The sequence below is a fragment of the Lithobates pipiens genome, unplaced genomic scaffold, assembly GCF_037356315.1.
Source record: "Lithobates pipiens isolate NorthernLeopardFrog02 unplaced genomic scaffold, aLitPip1_a1.2 Scaffold_8, whole genome shotgun sequence".
NCBI lineage: Eukaryota > Metazoa > Chordata > Amphibia > Anura > Ranidae > Lithobates > Lithobates pipiens.
In genome coordinates, this window is record NW_027507903.1 from 453,900,731 (window position 1) to 453,924,420 (window position 23,690).

Below are 23,690 nucleotides of genomic sequence, written 5' to 3' on the forward strand. Positions count from 1 at the left end.
ATGGGGACATACCAAAGCACATTGTTGGAAGAAATAAAACATTTTCTGTGAGTAGCCACTTCAATGTGTGCTTTTTTTTGTCTTTTTTTTTTGTTAAAACATCAGAAAAGACATCCTCCTCCTCCTCCTTCTTAGTGCGCGACAATAACATGATTACAGCCACAATTTACCATAATCGTCCTGAATAGCTGATAGCGTACTGGAGAGTTAAAATGGAAATTATCAAGTGGCTCCTCTTTGTTAAAATAATGATCACTTCACAAATAAAAGCTTTTATCCCAAATATGCCGCGCAGCGGCGAAATGCAAATTTTAGCCGACAATAGCGTGTGCCGTTTATTAAATATTGGCGTGCCCTGCTTGTTTAAGGACCCCTCCGGTGTGACGGCTTATGAGAGCCATGTAAATGTCATTTTTGTCTTTGGTACAGCTGATTCGGAATGTTAGCGTTTGTACGAGACACCATCAAAGGGCACGAGCCCGGGGATTTGCTGGGAAAATACCGACAAGTGCTAAATATCTAACAGATTAAGTGGTTTACATTTCATTTATAGCATGTGAACTTTGTCTAGGGATGTGTAATATTTACTGGAGAGCTGCAGCCGCGCAGGCAGTGCCAGGGTAAAAGCGGACATTTAAAAAAAGGCTGACACTTTTAAAGTGGCGTTTTTGTTGCTATGACTGATAATAAAGTAAACAGCGAATGGCTGAAAGGTATACTCCAATTAAAGGGTATGTAAACCATAAAACCAACGCAACTGATTAGTATGAATCATCAGGAAACTGAATACATCACCTACATTCTGAAGATCTCATAACTATCTTATTTCCAGATACCTTATTTTATGTACGTAATACTGCGGTCACATGGCATTTGTGTATTTGCTCTACACCGCAATGCAAGAGGTGTGGGTGGAGCAAGCAGGAAAGCTCTGTTGGAGCAGAGGTGGAGTTTGTGCTGATTGATGGCCTCTGTCACACTCCTGAGCCAATATATGTAAGCCCTTGTACACACGGTCGGACATTCCGATGGAAAATCTCCGATCGGACCGTGTTGTTGGATAATCCGACTGTGTGTGGGCTCCATCGGACTGTTTGCATCGGAATATCCGACGGACAAAGTTTTAGAGCTGGGCTATAAAACTTTCCGACAACATGATCCGATTGGACTTTGTCCGATTGTGTGTAGAGAATTCCTATCAGACAAAGTGCCACGCATGCTCAGATCAAATTCCTAGACCAAAGCTATTGGCTACTAGCCTGAACGTAGTCCCGTCGTAACTAAATAACGTCGTCACGTTACGTACGATCGGATTTTCCGACAACTTTGTCCGACCGTGTGTATGCAACACAAGTTTCGGACAAAATCCGTCTGACAAAATCTGACGGATTTTGTTGTCGGAATGTCCGACCGTGTGTACAAGGGCTAAGAGCATCAAGTGGAGCAGAGAGTAGGGCAGTGGGGGGAGATGTCAGGGCCCCTGCTGGAGCCACCCCTCAGGATGACGAAAAGAGTCAACTGGAGCAGCTTCTACATAAGAAACCAGAAATGCACATGTAGGTGGGTGCAGCATGGTAAGGCAGCAGTAATAAACACTACAGTCCAGATGCAGTTGAAAAACTTGTATTGAAGTCAAAGTAAAATTCACAACAGGGCCCAACCGGGAAACACGGATGACAACAGCGTGTAGAAGAGCAGGTCTCAGTGGAGCTGACATTGTCTGTCTCGAGGGGTTGACTGTGTCCTGGCCAGTCTAAGCCCAAGCGGGGGGGTTTGCAGGATAGTGGTGAATCCCTCCTCGTCTGGAACCTTTCCCTACCACTAATACTGTCCCTAATAGACGGGAGACCTGTCCCTACACTACCCACATGCTAGAATGCATGCCAAACCCAGGAGCCAGGGTCTAGAGACCTGTCCCTACACTATCCACACGCTAGAATACATGCCAAACCCAGGAGCCAGGGTCTTGGAGTGGTTGTAAAGGCTCAAGGTTTTTTTGCCTTCATGCATGAAGGCAAAAAAACCTTCTGTGTGCAACAGCCCCTTCTAATACTTACCTGAGCCCCAACTCAAACCAGCGATGTGCAGGAGAGCAGTGGCTCTCCCTGTGTCTCTTCCTTCTCATTGGCTGAGACAGCAATGGGAGCCATTGGCTGCGCTCTATGTGTAAATGGACACACAGAGCAGCGACTCAGAAGCGAGCCTGCTCGGGTGCCCGCATAGCAAGCTGCTTGTTATAGAGGCACTCAATAGGTAGGAGGGGCAAAATAACATGTCAACCAGCTCCATAGAAAGCCGATCAAAATCTTCTGCAACTGCAAATTGGATGCGGAGAATCCGCATGCAATTCACAATGGAGTGAACCCAGCCTTAATCACTGTATAATACATGCATCCTTTTACTTTATTCAAGTGTCAAAAAAGGACACTTCAATCAATTCATGCATGGCAGAGTATCTCAATGCACTGCAGCGCCTTGACATATGGTGAGGTGCCTTGCACTGCGACAGACCAAGGTACAGTCTGAACGGGACACATGGAGAAAATTGTTTTCTATGTGTCCTTGCGTTGAGCCTGCATTGATCAACACAAATCAATTCAGGTCAGAAAACATGGTATAAAAAGGCCTATAGATTTGGTAAATCACAAAACTGAACAGAATTCCAATATATCAGGAGATAAAACAATTCACATACAGTATATGTATTTCATTTTTGTTTTCAGATGTTTGGTTCAGAGTTCTGCTTTAAATCCGTTATAAGAAAATAATAATCCTGAAAAAAAAAAAACCGACAAATCTAGCAGACTTCTTTTATGATTCACACACATTTTATGGTCACACAGTCAGGATCAGATCATAAAACCACCTTCACACAACACATAGGAAGTAAGCTGTATTGCCTCTAAAGTTTACATTTCCCAAGTGCAGCGGCATAGTGAAATATTATAATATCGCAAACAAACTCCAAGTAGGTAAACATCATTATCGCAATCGCAACATTCCAAATGTAGAGAGGGGTGCTGCAATATTGATGAGTTAGTTCAAAGTTACTGCAGTCTACTTAGATGCACTTCACAGGTTTAAACATGAAGTCCGCTAAGCAGGGTTTGCATCTAAACTGCCCATATAACACAAAGCCAATGCAATATCTGGAAAACTACAAGCCTCTCAGTGGAAATATTTACTTTTTATAAGGGTCTGTATTCTTTTAAAACACCATTCACATTGGCGTTGCGGCAGTCCGTTCGTTTTTGCTGATTACATCAATCAAAAATGGACTGCAATGTGTCCCTGTGGGCAGCCAGATCTACGTGGACCTTCGGCTGCCCATATCCAAGCTCATTCAGGTCTGTTTAGCCCAAATGCAGTAAATTTGCATCCAGGTTTACTTTTACTGACTTGACATGGGTGGATATAGGCAAACGCAAATCCGCTTACCTCCTGCCACCCATACGATTACACGGGTCCACTTTTTCCTCTATCACAAGTGGAAAAATCAAAAATGACACAGATGTCAAAAATATGTGACATCCATTTCAGGCTGGGTTCACACTACCTCCAGCCACGGCTCATAGCAGGGGTCCGGTGCGTCCCCGTACACCGTTTCAGGTGCGAATCAGGTCCGAATTTTTTGATGAATTCGCACATGAAAGGGACCAGAAGGCATACAGGACTCTTTTTCAGTGCGCTACGCGCCCCCCCCCCCCAGAGCTGTGTGAACCGGCTCCATTGAGAGTCGGTTACAGTCTCCTGACATGTGAATTGGATGCGGTGAAACACACATCCAATTCGCATCAGTGTGATTCCAGCCTCAGTTCTGATCTGACGAAGCAGGAGATCAATCTAGGACCCCTTGTTGAGATGAAACTGAGGGTACCCCTGTGAAAGGGGCTTTAGACTGCTTTCACGCTGAGGTGATTTACAGGCACTACAGGGCAAAAAATAGCACCTGCATAGTGCCTGTAAACAGCCTCTCCTGTCTTTCACACTGGAGCGTTGCGCTTGTAGGAGGGAAATAAAAGTCCTGCAAGCATCTTTGCAGTGCTGTAGGAGTGGTGTATATGCCTCTGCCCATTGCAATCAATGGGACAGTGGCAGCGCCGCCGAACCACCGGCAAAGCGCCGCTGCACTTCTGACACTTCCGGGTTTTTCAGATGTCTGTCTCCCTACTGGCTGCTGTATCACTAGTGTTTCCTTTCAGAGCCACATTACTTATATCTTTTATGGTGTATGATCATTTAAAATATGTGTTAGTAGCATTTTAAAGATAAAATCTGGGCTAGGCAAACAGTGTCTAAATACACAAACCAAGTGTATTCTTACTTGAATTGCAGTGGCGGCTGGTGCTCCCCTTTTTTTGAGGGGGAGGGGGGCGGCAAACAAAACATCCCATTCAGGTCGGTCCTCATTCAAATTCCCCGCCGATCGATCGATTGGCAAACCACCCCCCGTGTTGCTCGCCAGTCGGGTCGGCCCACTAGCCCCACACTTACCCTATCTAGGTCAGGGCCAGCTTTGGTGGCATCCCCCCGCGTCTCCTCCTCGGCAGCTTCCCTGTGTCTTCTCCTCGGCGGCCAATACAGTCGTGTCTCCTCTCGGGCAATCGGGTCTAATGACTCCCTTCCTGATTGGCCGAGAGGAGAAGCAGGAAGACAATAGTGAATATTAATTCGCTATTGTCACACAACTGGGTGGGCTCAGGGTGCAGTGCTCTGTGCCCCGAGCCCACCCTTTTTTGAAGCCAAGTAGAGCCTCAGGCTCTAATCATGTGCTTAAAAAAAACACATCCATGCATCCGCCCCCCTGCATGTAGATTAGGGACCGGGCTCATGGATTAAGGGGGAGGCACCCCTGCGCCCCTAATGGAGTGGCCACCACTGTTGAATTGTGTCTTTTGTGTATTTCTTTCAGAGCAATAATCCAGCATGAATCAACTCCTGCACTTTGTGTCTGTGCAGGAGCTTCCTTTAATAAAGACCAATCACTGCTGCCCTTTTTGCTTGTGTAGGGTGATTGGTCTTGTATCCGTCCCTCCCGTGGTTTTCTACAGGCCGCCTGTAGTGGCTGGGGCCTTCCGGGCCCCTCCCACAGCTCTACTTTCTCCACGGGCTATATACATTACATCCCAGTAATGATGTCGCTTGGTGCACACAAAGTGTATCTCTACCTTTTGTGGCTATTGAGGTATACAGTATACTTTAATGAACATTTCTTCCTACTGAACCCTAAATTTAAATTCAATATCTGGTTTAGTATTTTTTTTGATACAATACTCAGTAATAAATAGTCAAAATAATCTTTATTTTTTAATCATAGCTCCCTTTTACTTGGTGGGGATTCAATAACACTTATAAGATGTGTGCTCCCATAGATCTTCTGTTCTTTTATTAAATATTCTACAAAGTTGCAACTCAAGTTTCCTGCCCTGAGATCCTTTGTTAGAATAATGGTGGGCTATAGGGTGGGGGTTTGAATTGCAACCCAAGGGCATTTGTTCTCCTGGGTTTTGCCAGCTTTGCAACTTCTTCCATATAACCTTCATAACTTTCTCTTTATTCACGTCAAAAACTTTGTCTGTATCAAAAACCTGTGTACAAAAATGATGACACCCTGATAACTATGCCCTTATAATTTTAATCCCCTTACGTTTCCTCTCCTGTCCCTAAACATACATTTCACAGTTTAGTGACTCTACATAATGTAAGATTTTCATCATGGGTTTGGTGGCCCTAAAAGGAACAAAATAAATGATTAAGTCAGTATTTAAAGCACACTAACCATGCACACACCTGCTCGTCTAAACAGAGCAGCAGCAACATCTGTCTCTCAGGGCACCGTGGCATCTGATTAGTACCCAGAGAAGCATCACAAGCTCATCGGAAGATTTAAAACTGTTTAAACGGCTAGAGGCTAATTTTAGCACAAGAGAAACCCTGCTTCCTTTATATATCTTGTTTGCTTCTTGATTGGCCGGCCACTGCTGCGCGGGCTAAGGCAGCAATTCCCTGCACAGGCGTTTTGTTAGTGAGCTTTGAACAAATCTCTAACGTTACCAAATTCTCCTTGACTTTTGCATAAGGTGAACGCCAGAGGTGGCCATCGTAATTGGCCTCGTTCACACTAACAGCACGTAGCCGGTGTATGAAAATGAGTCTAATGTAAATGAATGGTGCTATTCACATGGTTAACAACATCATGTTTTTATGCGCCACACGTACAAAAGTAGCAACTAGGTGCATTTTTGGTCAGATTATTTTGCAAGGAAGGTCTTAACGGACATCAACTGATTAAAAAATTGTGTCAAATTTACCGGGACATTTTCGCTATAGAAAATACATTAAAGCTAAAGGTCAAACTGAATATATATGGCCTTCCCTGGTTCTTACCTCCCTCTTTATCATCATGCTATGCGAATAAAATGTTTTTTTTTTTTACAGACCTTATTTTAAACCCAGTAAAGTCATTACTCTGTGCTTCTCCATGCAATGAAGGCAAATTATGGTCAGCTTCCTGAAAACATCACATCACCCTGCCTTAGTACTCCTCTCAAGAGTCCTCAGCCCTGATGCAAGCGGTGGGATGGCTCTTGGGAAGAGATATGCAAATATCAAATTGCTTTGATGGGTGGATGTCAGTCAGGAGGAATAAGAGTTCCTAGGATAAATCAACATTAAACACTTTTAGGAAGTGCTGATGCTGGTGCCCGTTGTTATGCTCTATGGTTTCCTCTGGAAGAAGGAACCACAGAGCGCAATGGGACCAACCACTCAACACACATCAAAGTATGCTGAATGCTGAAAAGGTTTTAGCAAGCTTAAGCCCACAACAAAAATAAGTTTTGTGGCACAAGTGGGATAGGTAGATATTCACTGCTTCCTTGCAGAGGTGAGCTTAATAATTTTTTTTTTAAATAGTGGCACAGTTGCTTTAACTTTTGTATACTTACGTTTCCTACATTCCCCCATCCAGGAGCTGAAGAATATACCAAAACTTCCAGGTATGGAGGACCATGTGACTGACTATTTGATGACTCTGGGCCAATCAATACCATCAAAAACTGTACAACTACATTGGCAAGTGCTTACACGGGGCTCTTTAGCTTTCTGTGGCTGATTGGAATGGCGGGAGAGTGAAAGGAAGCTAAACATATGCAGCTATGGAGATATACAATAACATAAACCTGCTGCTTTCCCCTGCATGGGGCCAGGGCCTTCAAACCTTATTGTTGGTATTGCAAATCTTACAATTCTGTGCTCCAAATTTTGGCTTGCAGAAGATTTAATTGGCTTTGCACATAGGAAACTTTATTGAAAAAAAATAAGCCCTAAATGTAAAAAGATATACAAATGTATGCCTACATCAATCACAGGGTTGTATGATGCCCATTTTTTTCCTGCCAGGTGAGCAGTGACAATTTTTTACAGGAGCACAGAATACTCACGTAACTAGGCAGTTAATGGCACCATACCACCCTCCTGCAGTCACCTCATCTCCTCGTGTCTTGGGAACCAGCAAAACAAGACTATAAACATTACAGTGTAAGTGAATCATACTGAATATAAAACTCCAGAGGAGGTGATGGCAGCTAGTAACTTATGTATAATGAATGCTAACACTTATAACGTGATCAGTAGCATTGAGGCCTCCTGAACCCATCAACCTCCATTTATTACATTCACTGAAAATTTGACTATGGTTCCAGGTCCTTTTGGGCAGATGATGGGGGAATTGGAGAGTGCAGATGGTGGGGGAATTGTCATGTTGGGGAAGATAATTTGTTTGTTAAGCTGTGGCATTTCCAGTACAGTTTTTTAAAACTGTGGATTAACATTTTGATTCAGAAAAGTTTTTATCTTATATAAGCCGCCCTTCCTTTTTGACCCCTTCCACTTCTCATAAGGCCCACCCCTTACAGAATCGACTCACTCTGTCTCCTGTACTCCACCCATAGTGTCAGTATACAGCTCAGCAACACAGGTCATGGTATATAGCGCAGCCTCACAGATCATGGTATATAGCGCAGCCTCACAGATCATGGTATATAGTGCAGCCTCACAGATCATGGAATATAACGCAGTCTCACAGATCATGGTATATAGCACAGCCTCACAGATCATGTATATAGCACAGCCTCGCAGATCATGGTATATCACAGATCAGGAACTTGGTGGATGAGATGAGTGGTGTGCCGATCAGATTGCTGATCAGATTGCTCCTGAAACCTGTCACAATTCTCATGTCAACCCATCCCGGCAGCTTACAATCAATCTCTCCTGTCCGGATGGATATGCCCCCTGTCCCTGTGCAGAGCTCACCTGGTGACAGCACACAGGACTTGGTTGGACAGGGGCAGCCGGGAGCTTGTGGCACTGATAGCAATCCCCCCTCTGAAGGCAACTACCACCCCCCCACTGTGGGGCGCGCGGTTCTCTGAAGGCAACAACCCCCTCGCATGGCTAGCGTTACTCTCAGGGCAACCACCCCCCAGGATCGCGGTACTCGGATGGCAACCAACCCCCTAAAGGGCTCACTGTACTCTAAAGGCAACCTCCCCGGAGGTCCGGGCCATTAATAACAGGACTGTGGTGTCCTCTCCTCCTGTGTCTCCTCAAGAGTGCAGGCAGCAGTGGAGGTGTCCATTCCTCCAGCGCGTGCCTCCTCTGCATGTCTCCTCTTTCTAAGCATCCAATACGATCACCCAGCGCTTTGGCCAATCGGGAAACAAGTCTCACTGATCAGCCTCCTGATTGGCGGAGAGGCACTGTAGTGTGAAAATAGCGAAAATTCTCTGCACCCTGAGCCCACCCTATTTTGAAGTCTATTAGAGCCTCTGGCTCTAATCAGGTGCTTAAAAAAAATCCCCTCCTACCCCGTCATAGGAGTCCATGCGTCCGGCATCCTAAAAGGGGTCAGGCGCATGGATAGGGGGGGCGGCGCTTGTGCCCCAACGCACGGGCTGCCACTGATAAGTGGCATATGCTGAGAGGTACTACCCTCCAGGTGCTGCTCCATCTCACATTGTGTCATCCTGCTCACAGCTTCTTCTAGGTTCCTAGACACTCCTCCTAGACCTTTGGGTGGATATTGATGATGTAACTCCTGTGCATGCATGCAGAAGTTACATTGTCCCTTACATTGCTCATTCTCGGCACTGGGAAGTACACTGCGTCTTATGGTGTACATAAAAAATACAAATTCCGTAGCAGCATGGGGCAAAGCATTTTTTCGCAAAATAAACTTTGCATGTCACTTTTGCCACAAACTCCTACTCTTAGTAATTTTTTTATAACAGGACTTTAAGTCACTTTAAGTTAATATTAAAGTAGAACTAATGCCTGTTGCTAAAACCCTCCCACTGGGAGCTGCAGTGTCTGGGAGGAGGCACATGTGAGATGCAAATGAGGGAGCATTTGGCTCAGCCAGAGAAGATAAAGGACATTTTTTAGTTTATGGGGCTTGTGCATCACATATTAGCTGGATTTGGGACTTTTTTTAGATTATCATACAGGAGCCTTTAGTTGTACTTGAAATTCAGGAGTAGGTTCAGATTAAGGAAAGGGTTGGGTTTAGCTGTACATTCCTATTGAAGGTTAGGTTAGGTGCAATCAGCAGAGAGCGTAAACCATAGCTATGCCTGTCATTACAGCTTGAGATTGAATGGTAAGATTAGGGTTTGGGAGGCCTCCGCAGATATGTGCAGACATCTATATGAGATCCCAGGGCCCTAGTGCTGGGAGTCAGCCACCCCATACTACTTGACCAAAAGAAAAAAAAAATGGAAATTCAGGAACACATTTTTCTTTTTGTAAAGTGGTTGGGACTAACTAGACAAATAATTGTTAGTTAAAGTGCCATATTTAACTAGAAAAAAATAAATAAATAGTATTTTAGGCTACGTGCTTTTTCCTCTGAATCTTTGTAAGGCTCGGAGATGGCGTCAGTTGGTGGGAGAGTCAGCAGCTGGCAGACAGAACAGAGTGTGGATAATCTGCAGTACGCAGCTAAAGACAGCCGACATTGACCGTCCAATGTATAAATAGAGAACAGGCAGCTCAGAAGTGAACAGCCCTCCTGGAAAGTGCTGGTGTTAATCTTGGCCTCCGTCTTGTCTTTCACAGGCATTGATCCTGAGTTCGGGATTATCCAGATGGTCACATAAGATTCCTTGTGATAGGATTAACCCACTCTTCAATCCATGTGCTGTTCTTGTCGTACACCGCAGGCGGCCTCCACGAGGATAGGCCCGTAAAAATAATCATAGGCTTCATCGGGTGTATGCTGTCGGCTCATAGACGGTTTGACGTTGTATGATTGTGGATCTAAAATCTGCCACAAATAATTTCAAGATATATCTTAGGTAACCAATTACAGTAATGTTCTTAAGCAACAATACTGTAGTTCCCATTCCCATCAAGAAAGCTTTAAAATGGAAGTCCAGTCAAACACTAACTATACTTAAATTGACTGCCACCCCAATTCTAAGCCTACTTCCATCTACTGTGCAAAAGGAAAGATTTGTATCCTTCGATTCTGGGGGTGCTCCGGTCTCATGATGGACACTGGCTTCAGTGTAATGGAGGGACAGCCAACAATGGTTGCCCCATAGTAAGTCTATGGGTAACATCATCATACGGGTTCTGCATCCGTTATCAGCATTCTCCTCTCTTCATTGAAGATGGGACTTGATCATGTGCCTGGACCACTCTCAGAATAGGTAGGTATACAGATCTTTACTTTACAGGATATATAAAATAGGCTTAGAATGGGGGTGGGAAGTATAGTTAGTGTTTGAGCGAACTTTCACTTTAAAGTGGTTCTAAAGCCAGAATAGACAAGCTCCGGTCTGAGCTCCCCCTCACCTCCCACCCAACACAAATTTTTCTCATGTGTTGGGAAAACTTTTTAGAAGTGACGCATGCTGATAACAGAGAAATGAAGCGCCAGAGAGAAACGACACTTAGAGCTTTGAAGAGAGATAATTAAACACTACAGACATATGTGCTTTGCTCAAATTTCACGACTGAGGTTTGCAACCACTTTAAAGCTGAGTTCCACCCACATTTTCATCTATACACCATCAGCTTCATACATGCCTACAAAAACCTAGCTTTTTTTTCCCTTTACTTTGCTTTCATGGCTTTTAATCTTTCATCCTGTTTCCTGCTCCGCGGCGATTTATGTCACCTCCTGTGGCGCAATGGCTCCTGGGAGATGTGTGTCATGATTCAACTCTGACAGTTTTGATGGCAATCCCTTGCACTGCGCCCTCTGTGTAATGCACATGCGCAAGATCGGGAGGTGCGTGCTGGGTAGCCAACAGCACCATATCCCGGAAAAAATCACTAGTGGGCTTCATACACCCACAATCAAGATGGAAGAAAAAAACATGTAATACAATGGCAGATTTAGTAACAACATATATAAGAGAATCTGATTAATACCAGCAGAACGCGTGCCTGTAAAAAAAAAATGAAATGTGGGTGGAAATCTGTTTTAACTTAGCCCCGAAATCAGCTTAAAGCGGAGCTCCAACGTAAAAAAAAATATTAAAAGCCAGCAGCTACAAATACTGCAGCTGCTGACTTTTAATAAATGGACACTTACCTGTCCAGGATGCCTGCGATGTCGACAGCAGATGACGAGCAATCGCTTGTCTCTCGGCTGCCCCCGCTGCCATCCTCTGTCGGGAGCGTTCCGGCTTCACTGCCCGGTTCCCTACTGCGCATTGCGCGAGTCGTGCTGCACATCTTCACTGGTCCCTGTTTTGTTCTGGGAACTGTGTGTTTCCCAGAACACAATGGGGGGGGGGGCTAGGCGGGCATCTGCGGCTATTCTGCGGATAGCTATGCTCGGAAATGGGTGCAGATACCTGTATTATACAAGTATCTGCACCCCCCTCCCACCTGAAAGGTGCCAATTGTGGCACCGGAGGGGGGGGGGGAATCCGCTGAGCAGAAGTTCTACTTTAGGGTGGAGCTCCACTTTAAAGTGTAACTAAAGGCAATTTTCTTTTCATTTTGGATAGAGTACAGAAAGGTTATACCCCCATCAGTTTTTTTTTTTTTTTTGCCATCTATTTCCCATTGGGGAGATTTCTGTCTGATAGTCAGAACAGGAAGCAAGAGGAAATCCCTCCAAAGTGAGGGAATCCTGGTGTGTCACCAAGGTCACCAGAACTGTCCCCGTTGGAAGATTTCCCGTGGTGTTCTAAGGTCAACCCAAAATTTGGGATTTTCTTTCACTTAGGTGAACAGAACAAAAAGAGAGTGTGAATCTTCCTAATGGGGACACAGACAACAATAAAAACTGACAGATGTTCTAATCCCTCTCCACTCTATTCAAAACTGAAAAAAAAAGGTTTTGCCTTTAGCTATGAGTGATACAATTATGTATCATATTAGGACATATGTAACACTTCCCTGAAAACGCATACGTATATACATTCTTCTTGTGCTGCTTGGCCTGTGTTCGCAAAGGGTGTGTGACAAAGACACAAATAAACACATGCAGCTGATGAGGAACTGTCTCATTCTAGTCTCTGGGTGGATACGGGATTTGAATCCAGCTTATACACAGACCCCAAGAGACACCAGGCAGGAGTCCAAAAAATGTTTTTCTCCATTCTGTTTTTCCATTATCCTATATTTCCAGTGGCATGACCCCGTGGGCCTATTTAACCACTTCAGCCCTGGACCATTTGGCTGGCCAAAGACCAGAGTGTTTTTTGCGATTCGGCACTGCGTCGCTTTAACTGACAATTGCGCGGTCATGTGACGTGGCTCCCAAACAAAATTGACATCCTTTTTTTCCTCCAAATAGAGCTGTCTTTTGGTGGTATTTGATCATCTCTGTGGTTTTTATTTTTTGCGCTATAAACAAAAACAGAGCAACAATTTTGAAAAAAAAAATGCATTATTTTTAACTTTTTGCTTTAATAAATATCCCCAAAAAATATATAAAAAAACATTTTTTTTTCCTCAGTTTAGGCCGATACGTATTCTTCTACATATTTTTGGTAAAAACAATTTGCAGACAGGATTTATTGATTGGTTTGTGCAAAAGTTATAGCGTCTACAAAATAGGGGATAGTTTTATGGCATTTTTATTAATAATTTTTTTTACAAGTGATGGTGGCGATCATCGATTTTTATCGTGACTGCGACATTATGGCAGACATATTGGACACTTTTGGTGCTATTTTGGGACCATTCACATTTATACAGCGATCAGTGCGATTAAAAATGCATTGATTACTGTATAAATGTGACTGGCAGTGAAGGGTTTAACCAGAAGGGGGCGCTGAAGGGGTTAAGTGTGTCCTAGGGATGTGTTCTAACTATGGGGGGTGGGCTACGTGTGTCACGACACTGATCACTGCTCCCAATCACAGGGAGCTGTGATCAGTGTCCTGTCACTAGGCAGAATGGGGAAATACTTGTTTACATCAGCATTTCCCCGTTCTTCCTCTCCGTGAGACGAATGCGGGTATCTCCGCAGACATTGAGTCCGTGGGACCTGCGATCACACTCACGGTGCTTGCGGCGGGCGCGTGCCCGCATGCCCACAATGCCACGTCTTAAAGTACAACGTACCAGTACGTTAATATGCCTGTACGTGCCATTCTGCCAATGACCATTGGCATTAATACAGCAATCAGTGCAATTAGGGGGCAGTGTAGGGGTTAAGTGTGAGTGTGTGTGTTTTTTTTAACTGTAGGGGGGCGTGGCTTGGCATCTGACGTCACTGATCGTCTTGCCCTATAACAGGGAACAGAAGATCAGTGACAACCTCACTAGGAAGCACGAGGAGAGGTTTGTTTACACTTACCTCTCCTCGTTCTTCAGCTCTGTGACCCGATCGCGGGACACCGGCGCTGATCGGGTCCGCGGGTCCCACGGCCACGGTCACGGAGCTCAGGACCGGCCTGCGAGTGCACGGCCGGCGACGCGCACGCGCAACCCACGGCTGTGCACTTAAAGGGCAACGTACCTGTACGTGCTTGTGCCCAGCCATGCCATTCTGCCGACGTACATCGGCGTGAGGTGGTTCTTAAGCGGTTAAAGTAGAACTATAGGCAAAACTTTTTTTTTTCCTTTGGATAGAGCAAGGGAGGGTTATAACTCCTGTCAGATTTTTTTTTCATCATCTGCGTCCCCATTGGAAGATTTCTCCTCTATTACTTTTCTGGGGACAACCCACAATTTGGGATTTTCTTTTACTTTCACTTTCAATGATAACGGTAAACAGGACAAATGGAGAGGGTGAGTCTCCTTAATGGAGGCACAGAAAACGGGCAGGGGTTCTAATCCCTCTCCACTCTATCCAAAACTAATAAAAATTTTTTTGCTTTTAGTTGTACTTTAAAAGAGAAATTTGGCCGTACAGTAATACCTTGGATTACAAGCATAATTCGTTCTTGAAGCATGCTTGTAAGCACTTGTATATCAAAGCGAGTTTCTCCAAAAGAAATATTGGAAACTCAGATGATTCGTTCCACAACCACTGCTGATGTATTCAGTACTTTATGTGGCCAGAGGTGTGGGCGCACTGGTGATGCTCGGAGACGCTCAGAGACATTCGGAGACACTCAGGAACTGTTGACACTTTCGGGTGCTCCGACGCATGTTACGCCCGCCGCATGTGTCTCTGAGTGTCTCCCAGTTCTCCAGCACCCCTGGACCTCTGGCCACATATGGTAATACATACACCAGCAGCTTGAGTCCTGTTTGTCTTGCGAGACAGCGCTCGCAAAGCAAGTCAGAATTTTAAAAATCAAATAGCTTGTCTTGCGAAATGCTCATTTACAGCATTAATCGCAAACCAAGGTATCCCTGTACTTCTCTTCTGGATCACAACAATACACTTAATTCTAAAACTTCACTTATTGATAATGCCTACTATTGGCTAACATCGCAGAGCCGGTCCAGGCTCAGGGAGGATCCCAACCATCTTGTCGGGATCCACTAAGATGCCTGATCGGCAGCTGGCTCAGCCTGCCTCTCCTGACCCTTCCACATCTCCGTGCTCCCCTGAGCACTGGAGAGTTAGGGCAGAGAGTGGTGATTGACAGTCACTGATCTCTGCTCAGTTAAGACTGAGAACGAGCGATCAGTGGTCATGTGATCACTTGGTTCATGGTCTTAGTGCCGGTGGAGGACAGTTGCAGTATTGGACCAATGCTGCAGCCATATAAATGAAAAAGTATGTTTATTTTTTTATCTTCCAATGCTTCTCCATTAAAGCAGTAGTAAACTGCTGCAATAAAAAATAAAAAGTTTTGCCTGTAAAATAATAGCATAATGTGCTAGTATGCATCACAAACTAGCACATTATGAAATACTATTTTTTTTACCACAAATAGAGCTTTCTTTTGGTGGTATTTGATCACCTCTGCAGTTTTTATTTTTTGTGCTATAAATAAAAAAAGACTGACAAATTTGAAAAAAAAAGCAATATTTTTTTACTTATTGCTATAATAAATATCCCCTAAAAATGTATTAAAAAACTAATTTCTTCTTCAGCTTAGGCTGATATGTATTCTTCTACGTGTTTTTGTAAAAAAAATCTGAATAAGCGTATATTGATTGGTTTGCGCAAAAGTTATAGCGTCTACAAAATAGGGGAAAGGTTTATGGCATTTTTATGAACAATTTTCATTTTTTTTTACTAGTAATGGCAGCGTTCTGAAATTTTTATCTAGACTGCGACTTAGCGGCGGACAGATCGGACACTTTTGACACTTTTTTGGGACCATTGCCATTTATACAGCGATAAAAAATAGCCACTGATTACTGTATAAATGTCACTGGCAGAGAAGTGTTTAACACTAGGGGGCGATCAAGGGGTTAACTGTGTTCCCTAGGTGTGCTTCTAACTGTGGGGGGGTGGGACAGACTGGGGGAGGAGACCGATTGATGCTCCTAAGTACTAGATATGTCTCTACTCCCCTGACAGAACAGAGATCTGCATACACGCTCCCTCAAATACCCCCCCCCCCCATACTCCTTAAAGTGATTGTAAAGATAATTTTTTTTAAAGAAAATAACAAACATATCATACTTACCTCCACTGTGCAGCTCGTTTTGGCCCCAAACCTGCTCTTCTGGGGCTCCTCGTCAGCTCTTGCAGCTCCTCCCCACATCTGATAATTGTGAATCCGAGGGGGTTTACCTTGCAGGCGCGTGCCCGTGTCCAAAATTTGGTGTCCATAGAGGCCGAATGCAGGACTAGCGTCATTGGATTTGATTGACAGCAATGGGAGCCAATGGCTGCGCTGATATCAATCTATCCAATCAGCAGCAGTTCCAGTGTTCAGGTAAGTAAAACGGGGGGGGGGGGGGGGCTGATTACCAAAGCCTGTTGACAAAGGCCCTAACTATGTGCTGGCCCATCCGCTTGCAAAAAAAATGAGCAATAGATTATTCAATAAAATGGAGGTGGGGGTCAATGTTGTTAATTTTTAATGAGGTTGAAGTTTTAATTATCTGCTCTACCACTGTGACCAAAAAAAGGTAAAACTAAACTGAATGTCCTATTAGTAGATTTTTTTCCAGCGTATATATGCTAATATCGGATTAAAGTCAACTTTAAAGACAAACGTTAATAGTTTAGCACAATTTGATTTTAAATTCATTTTTTGATTTTTATATTATTTTTAGTTTTTTGTTTTTACATTTTTAAAATATGTATACTGTATATCTGTTTAAAAACATAAACTCAAAATAATATAAGAATTAAAAATGAATATACTGCATTACGTTCTTTAGTGTATACATAAGTATATGTCTCTGAGTGTAATACATGGCAAAGGACTCCAAAAGCACTATGGATTGTCTAACATGAGACACGGCAGCAGTACTTCCTATTCAGGCAGGTTTCTGTCATTTTGGACAAGGCGCTATGGATGGGAAGGAGTCACTGTTCTGACTCGTTTACATGTTTCAAATTCAGCTTCATCTACTGAACTCAGTAAACAACGGGGAAGTAAGGTGAAACTGGAAAGCACATACAATTTGTCTATAGCTTCACCTGCTGGTGGAAAATGAGAATGCATTATATTAATAATAATATGGAGTATTTCTAATTTTCTTGTCTAAATTTTTTTTTATTTTTCTATCCATGACAATAATAAATAAAGAAGCAATATAAAACTATTTTATAGTTTCTTAAAAGGATTAAAGGCTAGCTCTTTTGGCAGCTCATTTTTTTTTTGTTCTCTTTCTCCATCTTCTGATAGGAATTTTTAATGCCACCAGAAAAGATTTGTCTCATGTAAACAAATTGGCATTGAATGCATGGAGAAAGAAATAGGCACAAGCGCAAGGAACAGCGAAATAAATTGAAACGGCCATTTAAAAGAGAGCAGCATTTAACATCTTGTCTGTCTCCACTTTGCCTGCCAGGACCTCTTGAGTGTGCTCACTTGCATTTGCATAAACACTGGATGAGAGTTCGGCGTAGCTGCTAGCACTAATGGTACATAAAGTAATTTAGTCACTTCTCCCCAGAATGCTGTCAGGGTGACGACTTCCCCGCTTTTCCTTGTAGTATATTCAATCATTGAATAATAATGTTCTGCAGCCGGCAGCACCGAGGGGTCCTGAGCTATCCCAGTCTGAGACTAAAGCCTTTAGTCACTGGGGACCAGGATGAGAAAGTGATGCTACGCTGGGTGTAAATGAGCTGTACAGCTTTCTTTATTGTTATTGCATTCATGCAGACGTTCGCAGTGTAACGCTAATAATGAAGCGAAGCACAGTATAGGTTTATTAAAGTGAACCTGTCACCCACACAAAGGAATACGTTCTTGGACAGACCAGGGGCATACTTCTTTGTCTTATTCTCTTGGCTGTGTGTGTATATACTGTATATCTATGTGTGTGTGTGTGTGTGTGTATATATATAGATATATATATATACAGATATATATATATATATATATATATATATATGTATATATATATATATAGATATAGATATAAATATATATATAGATATAAATATATAAATATATATATATATATATATATATATATATATATATATATATATATATATATATATATATATATATATATATATATAAATATATATATATATATATATATATATATATATATAGATAGATAGATAGATAGATAGTTAGATATATAGATATATATTTATTTAAATACTGGTACTGGAGTATCAGTGGTTGGTTGGACCTCAGTGGCAAGATCTCCCCGCCATGGTTTTGGCTCTGTTCCTTCCCACATTGGAGTTGTAGGTGTTCTCAAGTCCTCTTTGTTACATTCTTCATAATAAGAATACAGTTAAAGCCACCAGCAGGGAGCGTAGGACTCACTGGTAATGGCCACCGAAGAACCAGGAACTCCAGAATATGTTTTCACCAACAGAGGACAATGTCCCCCATAAATCGAAGAAAATGGAATGAGTGAAACCGAGAGTTTTTATTTCCCTAAAATTTTTATGAAAATCAGGAGACTTCGGCAAAGTTTGTCCAAACCTCAGGCATATATAAACATCTTAAATAATGTAGTGCTGGTTGCATTTTCTAAATAAATTACTTTTCCTATTAAATAAGGGCATTGCATATGCCCAGGTGGCACACATTCTCGTGCTTCCTTTTTGAGTACACAATTGTCCCTTACTATATGCATTCGATTTATGGAAAAAACATATTAGGGAATGGATGGAGACAACTATCTGCCTAGCCCATTCATGTTTATGGACCTTGATTGACAGCTTTGGAGGCAATTCTAAAACGGGGAAAAAACGTACGTAATATTATGAAAATTCTGATGTGGCTTAAATATATCACCTGTTTTCTCTAGGAATCTTTGGCTGAGCAAAGGCACATATTTTCACAGACATTTTATGCTAGAGGTAGGTGAAAATTATTCATATGAATCATGCCCATTTACAGTAATTATCACTGTCGAACACCTTTAAAGTAGAACTTGTACACTCACCACTTTTGCCCTGAACAAAATAAAAAGGGGTAACAGAATGGAAATCCTTTATGTTCTATAGGAAAATGTCAGGCAAGAAGGTTACTGCCACAGCCAATCAAATTGGAGTTATAATAATTATTCCATGTTTTATTTATGCTATTTTAAAGAAAATCCTAACTTAAGCCAAAACTCCAGCTTGCTAGGAGATTTGTCATAAGCTATATCTGGGCACAAACAATATTAATTTATATATATATATATATATATATATATATATATATATATATATATATATATATATATATATATATATATATATATATATATATATTTTATATATATATATATATATATATATATATATATATATATATATATATATATATATATTCCTATAAAGCCACAAAGGGCATACATTCTCTATGTGTGCACCTAATGCCTTTCCATACCCAATGATTAGCTTTTAAATTATCATTAACATCATCACTGTGTGCAACTAGCCTGTGCAGAGTGCAGAGAGCAGAGCTGGGGGACGGGAACTAGCAGATTCACCCACTACAGGGTGAAAAAAAGAAAACTACAGGAGTGGGTGGAGACAAGACCAGTCACCTTGCACAAGGAGAGAATGGTAGTTAGTGGTCCTTATTAGAGGAAGCTCCTGCACAGAGGTAAGGTTTCACACTGGATTATTACACAGAGCTAAACGAAATACACAAAGCACATCAAGATTCAAGTAATTATACACATCTTGTATTTAAACAAAATTTGCATATCCTGGAGTTCATCTTCAAAAGAACATAAAGTGCATCAGAGCCAGGTAGTATAGGGATGTTGGTTTTATGATTATAATATCGGTATGCATCCTCAAATTCATCTGTTGCATGTGCCCACCAAATAAATTATAAATGCATTGATGATCTAAGAAAGCAAGTATAAAACTTTACCATGTTCCAGATAGGATTGAGTCCCATCCGAAGGATCCAACCTACGCGCTCTTCTTCCATGCTTGGAATTATTATGTACAAACATATTATCTGACACAGCTAGCACATGTCCATCTACATTGATGGTAGTAGATACAACGACCTGCAAAAAGACATGGATACTGTCAGTAAACGGAAGGAAAGGACTTCTGTTTGTAAATACATTTAAAGGCTTTATCAGCATAAACCACTATGTTAAAAAATAAAAATTAAGCACAAATTCACTGTTGTAGGAAAAAAAAAGACTATGAAATACAAAAAATTCAGCCAGCTTAGCCAAGGAGCAATATGTTTGCGTTATTCAAGAGTGACAACTTTACTGATTAGCTTAAAGCTGTCCACTTTCATAACCAGCTAAGTGTAGGTGAACCAGTATAATGAAAACATAATTTAAACAAAGAATAGAATGCACACTGTATATATTGTACTGTGCATGGATAATCTAGATTTAAAGAACCAGCCAATCTAAAACTAATATTTGTATTTGGTAGATGTTGGGGAATGTAACTACCTATCAGTTTCTTATGTATCTTGGGCACTCTATTAGTGAGATTTCTGAGATTAAGTTCCTGGGGTTGCACATGTTCTCTGACCATTATGAGAGACTCCCACTCTCCCCACTGGACCGGACACCCAATTCATTTTACTTTACAGAGATTTGAATGGAAGGCTGGAACACCAAAAACTCCCAGATGTACAGGAACAGAGTTTTATAAGCATTGCCTAAAATATATGTTTTAGGTGGACTTTAAATGCAACATTTACATCTTCTCATTTCATCAATCACATTGCTCATCTTTATATTATATGCTTATATTCCTACATCTATTTATTATTTATATGAATCATATTTATATTAATCATATTTACAATTAGTCAATTAATCATACAAACACACCTAGTATTTATGTCATAATATGTAAGTCCATAGATTTTATTTTAGGACTTTTTTTTGGAATTATATCTTCACATAACAGACTGGGGTAGATAAAAACTACCAAAACGTATTAAAACTGGGACATGCAAAATCTGGTGCAGCTCTGCAAAGAAATCAATCAGCTTCCATGTTTTAGTGTCAAAGCTTAAAGTATAAGTAAACCCCCCTATCGTTTTCAGCCAAGGAAGCTGCCATCTTTGCCTCTGTTTAATATAAAACTACCATGATGCTGCACATGTGATCAGTCATGACACCAGCCATTGGATACTTTAACAGTTTGATTGAGGGCACAACCAATGGGAGTGTTACATTTCCGGCATGCCCCGGAAATGAAACTGTTTTATGGATGGGTTTACTTCCGCTTTAATTGAACAAGTTGAAGTTAGAGTCTGATTGGCTACCATGCACAGATACACCACATTCTGACTGCTCCAGTTTTAGGAAATCTCCTCCAATGTAATGATTGCTCTGGATGCATGTGGCCAGCTTAACAATAAACACCATTTCTGTTGGGTTTCATGTTTAATAGTTTGACAAGATCACCCTCAACTGTAAGGATCAGCGAGCCTCATTGATGCAGTACTCCAGTACATCAAAACAATTTGAGATCTTTCCTGGAAAAGGACATTTGCGTACCAAATTTTGAAACTGATAGGCTGCTAAGGAGTAATACATTCTAGCTCCACAATTCTCTACAGCAAATATTCCTATTGCCTTTTACTTGACCAACGTGACAACCATTTGTAAATGCGTCATCCTTTTTTCATGCAGTGTAAATAAGGAGCTGAAAGTGCGCAAAAGCTAGTCTAAATTGGTTATAAAGGCTTTCAGATGAAATGTCACTCGTGCACAAAAAAAAACAGCCACCTCAGAAATCTCTTTAATTTTTAATGGTTTTGAAGTGAACAGTCTGGTTTGTGGGAAACACATTGCTTCCTGTCATCTATTTCATTCTTTGACATAAAATGCGACTTATCCCGGTTTATTTTAAATAGTTAATGAAGCAAAATTGTTTTAGGAGTTGACACCTAATAAAGAATAACTCAACAATGAAACAGATTACACTGAAAATAAGCCAGATAAAAATGCCAAACGTTCTTATAGCCAGTCTGTAAATTACCCTGGCTACAATGGTCCTTCTACATACTTTATACAGATAAAAAATGTGCTTTGGTTGGTGAAGTCTGGGATGACAAAAAGGTCTAATCTATGTACACGTAAGACAATTATTGAGCATGATGAAGCTGAGGAAATGTCCCGAGGATACCCAGAGGTCTTCACTCTTGCTTTCTACAACTGTCCATTTATAGAAGCAAAGAGACAATGATTTATTTTATATAAACCTATAATTGTTAAAGGCAAGGTGCATCCATAAGTCTATGGTCAGACAGAAACTGGATGAAATAGTTGTTTGGTGCTCATTTTATCAAAGCTGCATTCACCAAAGGTCACCAAAGGACCTAAGGCAATCAATAGCCAGGCATAACAGTGGAAAACCAACTCTACTATCTGTGCACTCTCTTAATATTTGGAATCACATGGAGGGTGTCACAACCATATAATTCCCTTTTAGTAGCCCATTTGAACATAGCCTAACTGATATATCAGTTTCTGGAGGGCATCAATGGTTGAATCATAGTGGCAAAGTGGTTAGCACTGTTGGTATACATTAGTGGTATCCAAACTGTGGCTCGTGAGCCGAATGTGGTCCTTTTTGTGCCTTTATCTGGCCTTCAAGGCACAATTCCTCCCACTGACACCAACAAGGGGGCACCATTCCTTCCATTGAAACCAACCATTCCTCTCACTGCGACCAAAAATTGGTCTTTTTTCCTTCCAGTGACACGATGATAGGACAATATTACTCCCACTGGCACCAGCAATGGGGCAGGATTCCTCCCACTGATATAAACAGTTAGGCACTACTCCTCCCACTGATACCAATGATGGGGCACTAACCTTCCTTCTACTGTTTACAGGCATTATCATTTTTTTTACTCCAACTGATGCTGGGACATTTTCTACTTCCAATGGCCACTCCCGCCCCCCTAAAGTCTGAAAGTCTGAAGGACAGTAAATTGACCTCTTGTTTAGAAAGTTTGGAGACCCCTAGTATACATCATTATATACTTAATTCATATTACACCAGGGTTACAATCTTTAAGAATGTATATGTACCTATTTTGTGGGCATCCGGTTAGGGCCAATAGATTCCTCCCACAACCCACTGAAGGCTTATACTTGTATGGCTGGTTGCAAGGGATGTGATCTGTAAAGCCTTATGTAAGTATTGGTGATCTACAAATTAAGAGAAATAACCACCAAACTGGCTTCTTATTTCATCCAGGACTTCTGGAATTAAATTTATGACCCAAGTTCCAAACTCCTCCTGCTCATCCATTACAAAGAGATCTCAATTTCAAAGCTGTAATCTATTTACTTACTTTCACATTGCATGCCCAGTACCAGTGGGACCATGGAATAGGCTAGGATTTCTTAACAAAAGTCCTGATAGAAAAGCTATCAACCTGCAAGCTTCTATGTTGACAGCTATTCCATTTGGGCCCAGGCAGAAAAACTTTGTATCTTCTGTGCTATGCTGCCTTGCTGATTCAGAAGAAGATCAGGGTGTCACCTGATGTAGGCCACACCAGTGTGACCACCTGGCCAACTAATAAGAGGTAAGTAAAAAGCAATATAGTAAAACAGAGAGGAAGGGCAGGTAAAAGTAATTTGTTTAAAAGTAGACTGGAATGTGATTTATAAATCAGGTAGATCATTTGCCAGAAAATACTGAAGTCGGTGTATGAACGGCA

The 23,690-nt window shown here is 41.7% G+C and overlaps 1 protein-coding gene across 4 annotated transcripts in view; it reads right to left on the reverse strand.

Annotated features, from left to right (window-relative positions):
- The window catches only part of EBF1 (EBF transcription factor 1), a 487,852-nt gene that overhangs the window by 101,135 nt on the left and 363,027 nt on the right, over window positions 1-23,690 (reverse strand). For all 4 annotated transcript variants that reach the window (XM_077468416.1, XM_077468414.1, XM_077468417.1 and 1 more), the window contains exon 8: window positions 19,899-20,040. In XM_077468416.1, the coding sequence (XP_077324542.1) occupies window positions 19,899-20,040 (142 nt within the window). The remainder of the gene's footprint in view (window positions 1-19,898; window positions 20,041-23,690) is intronic.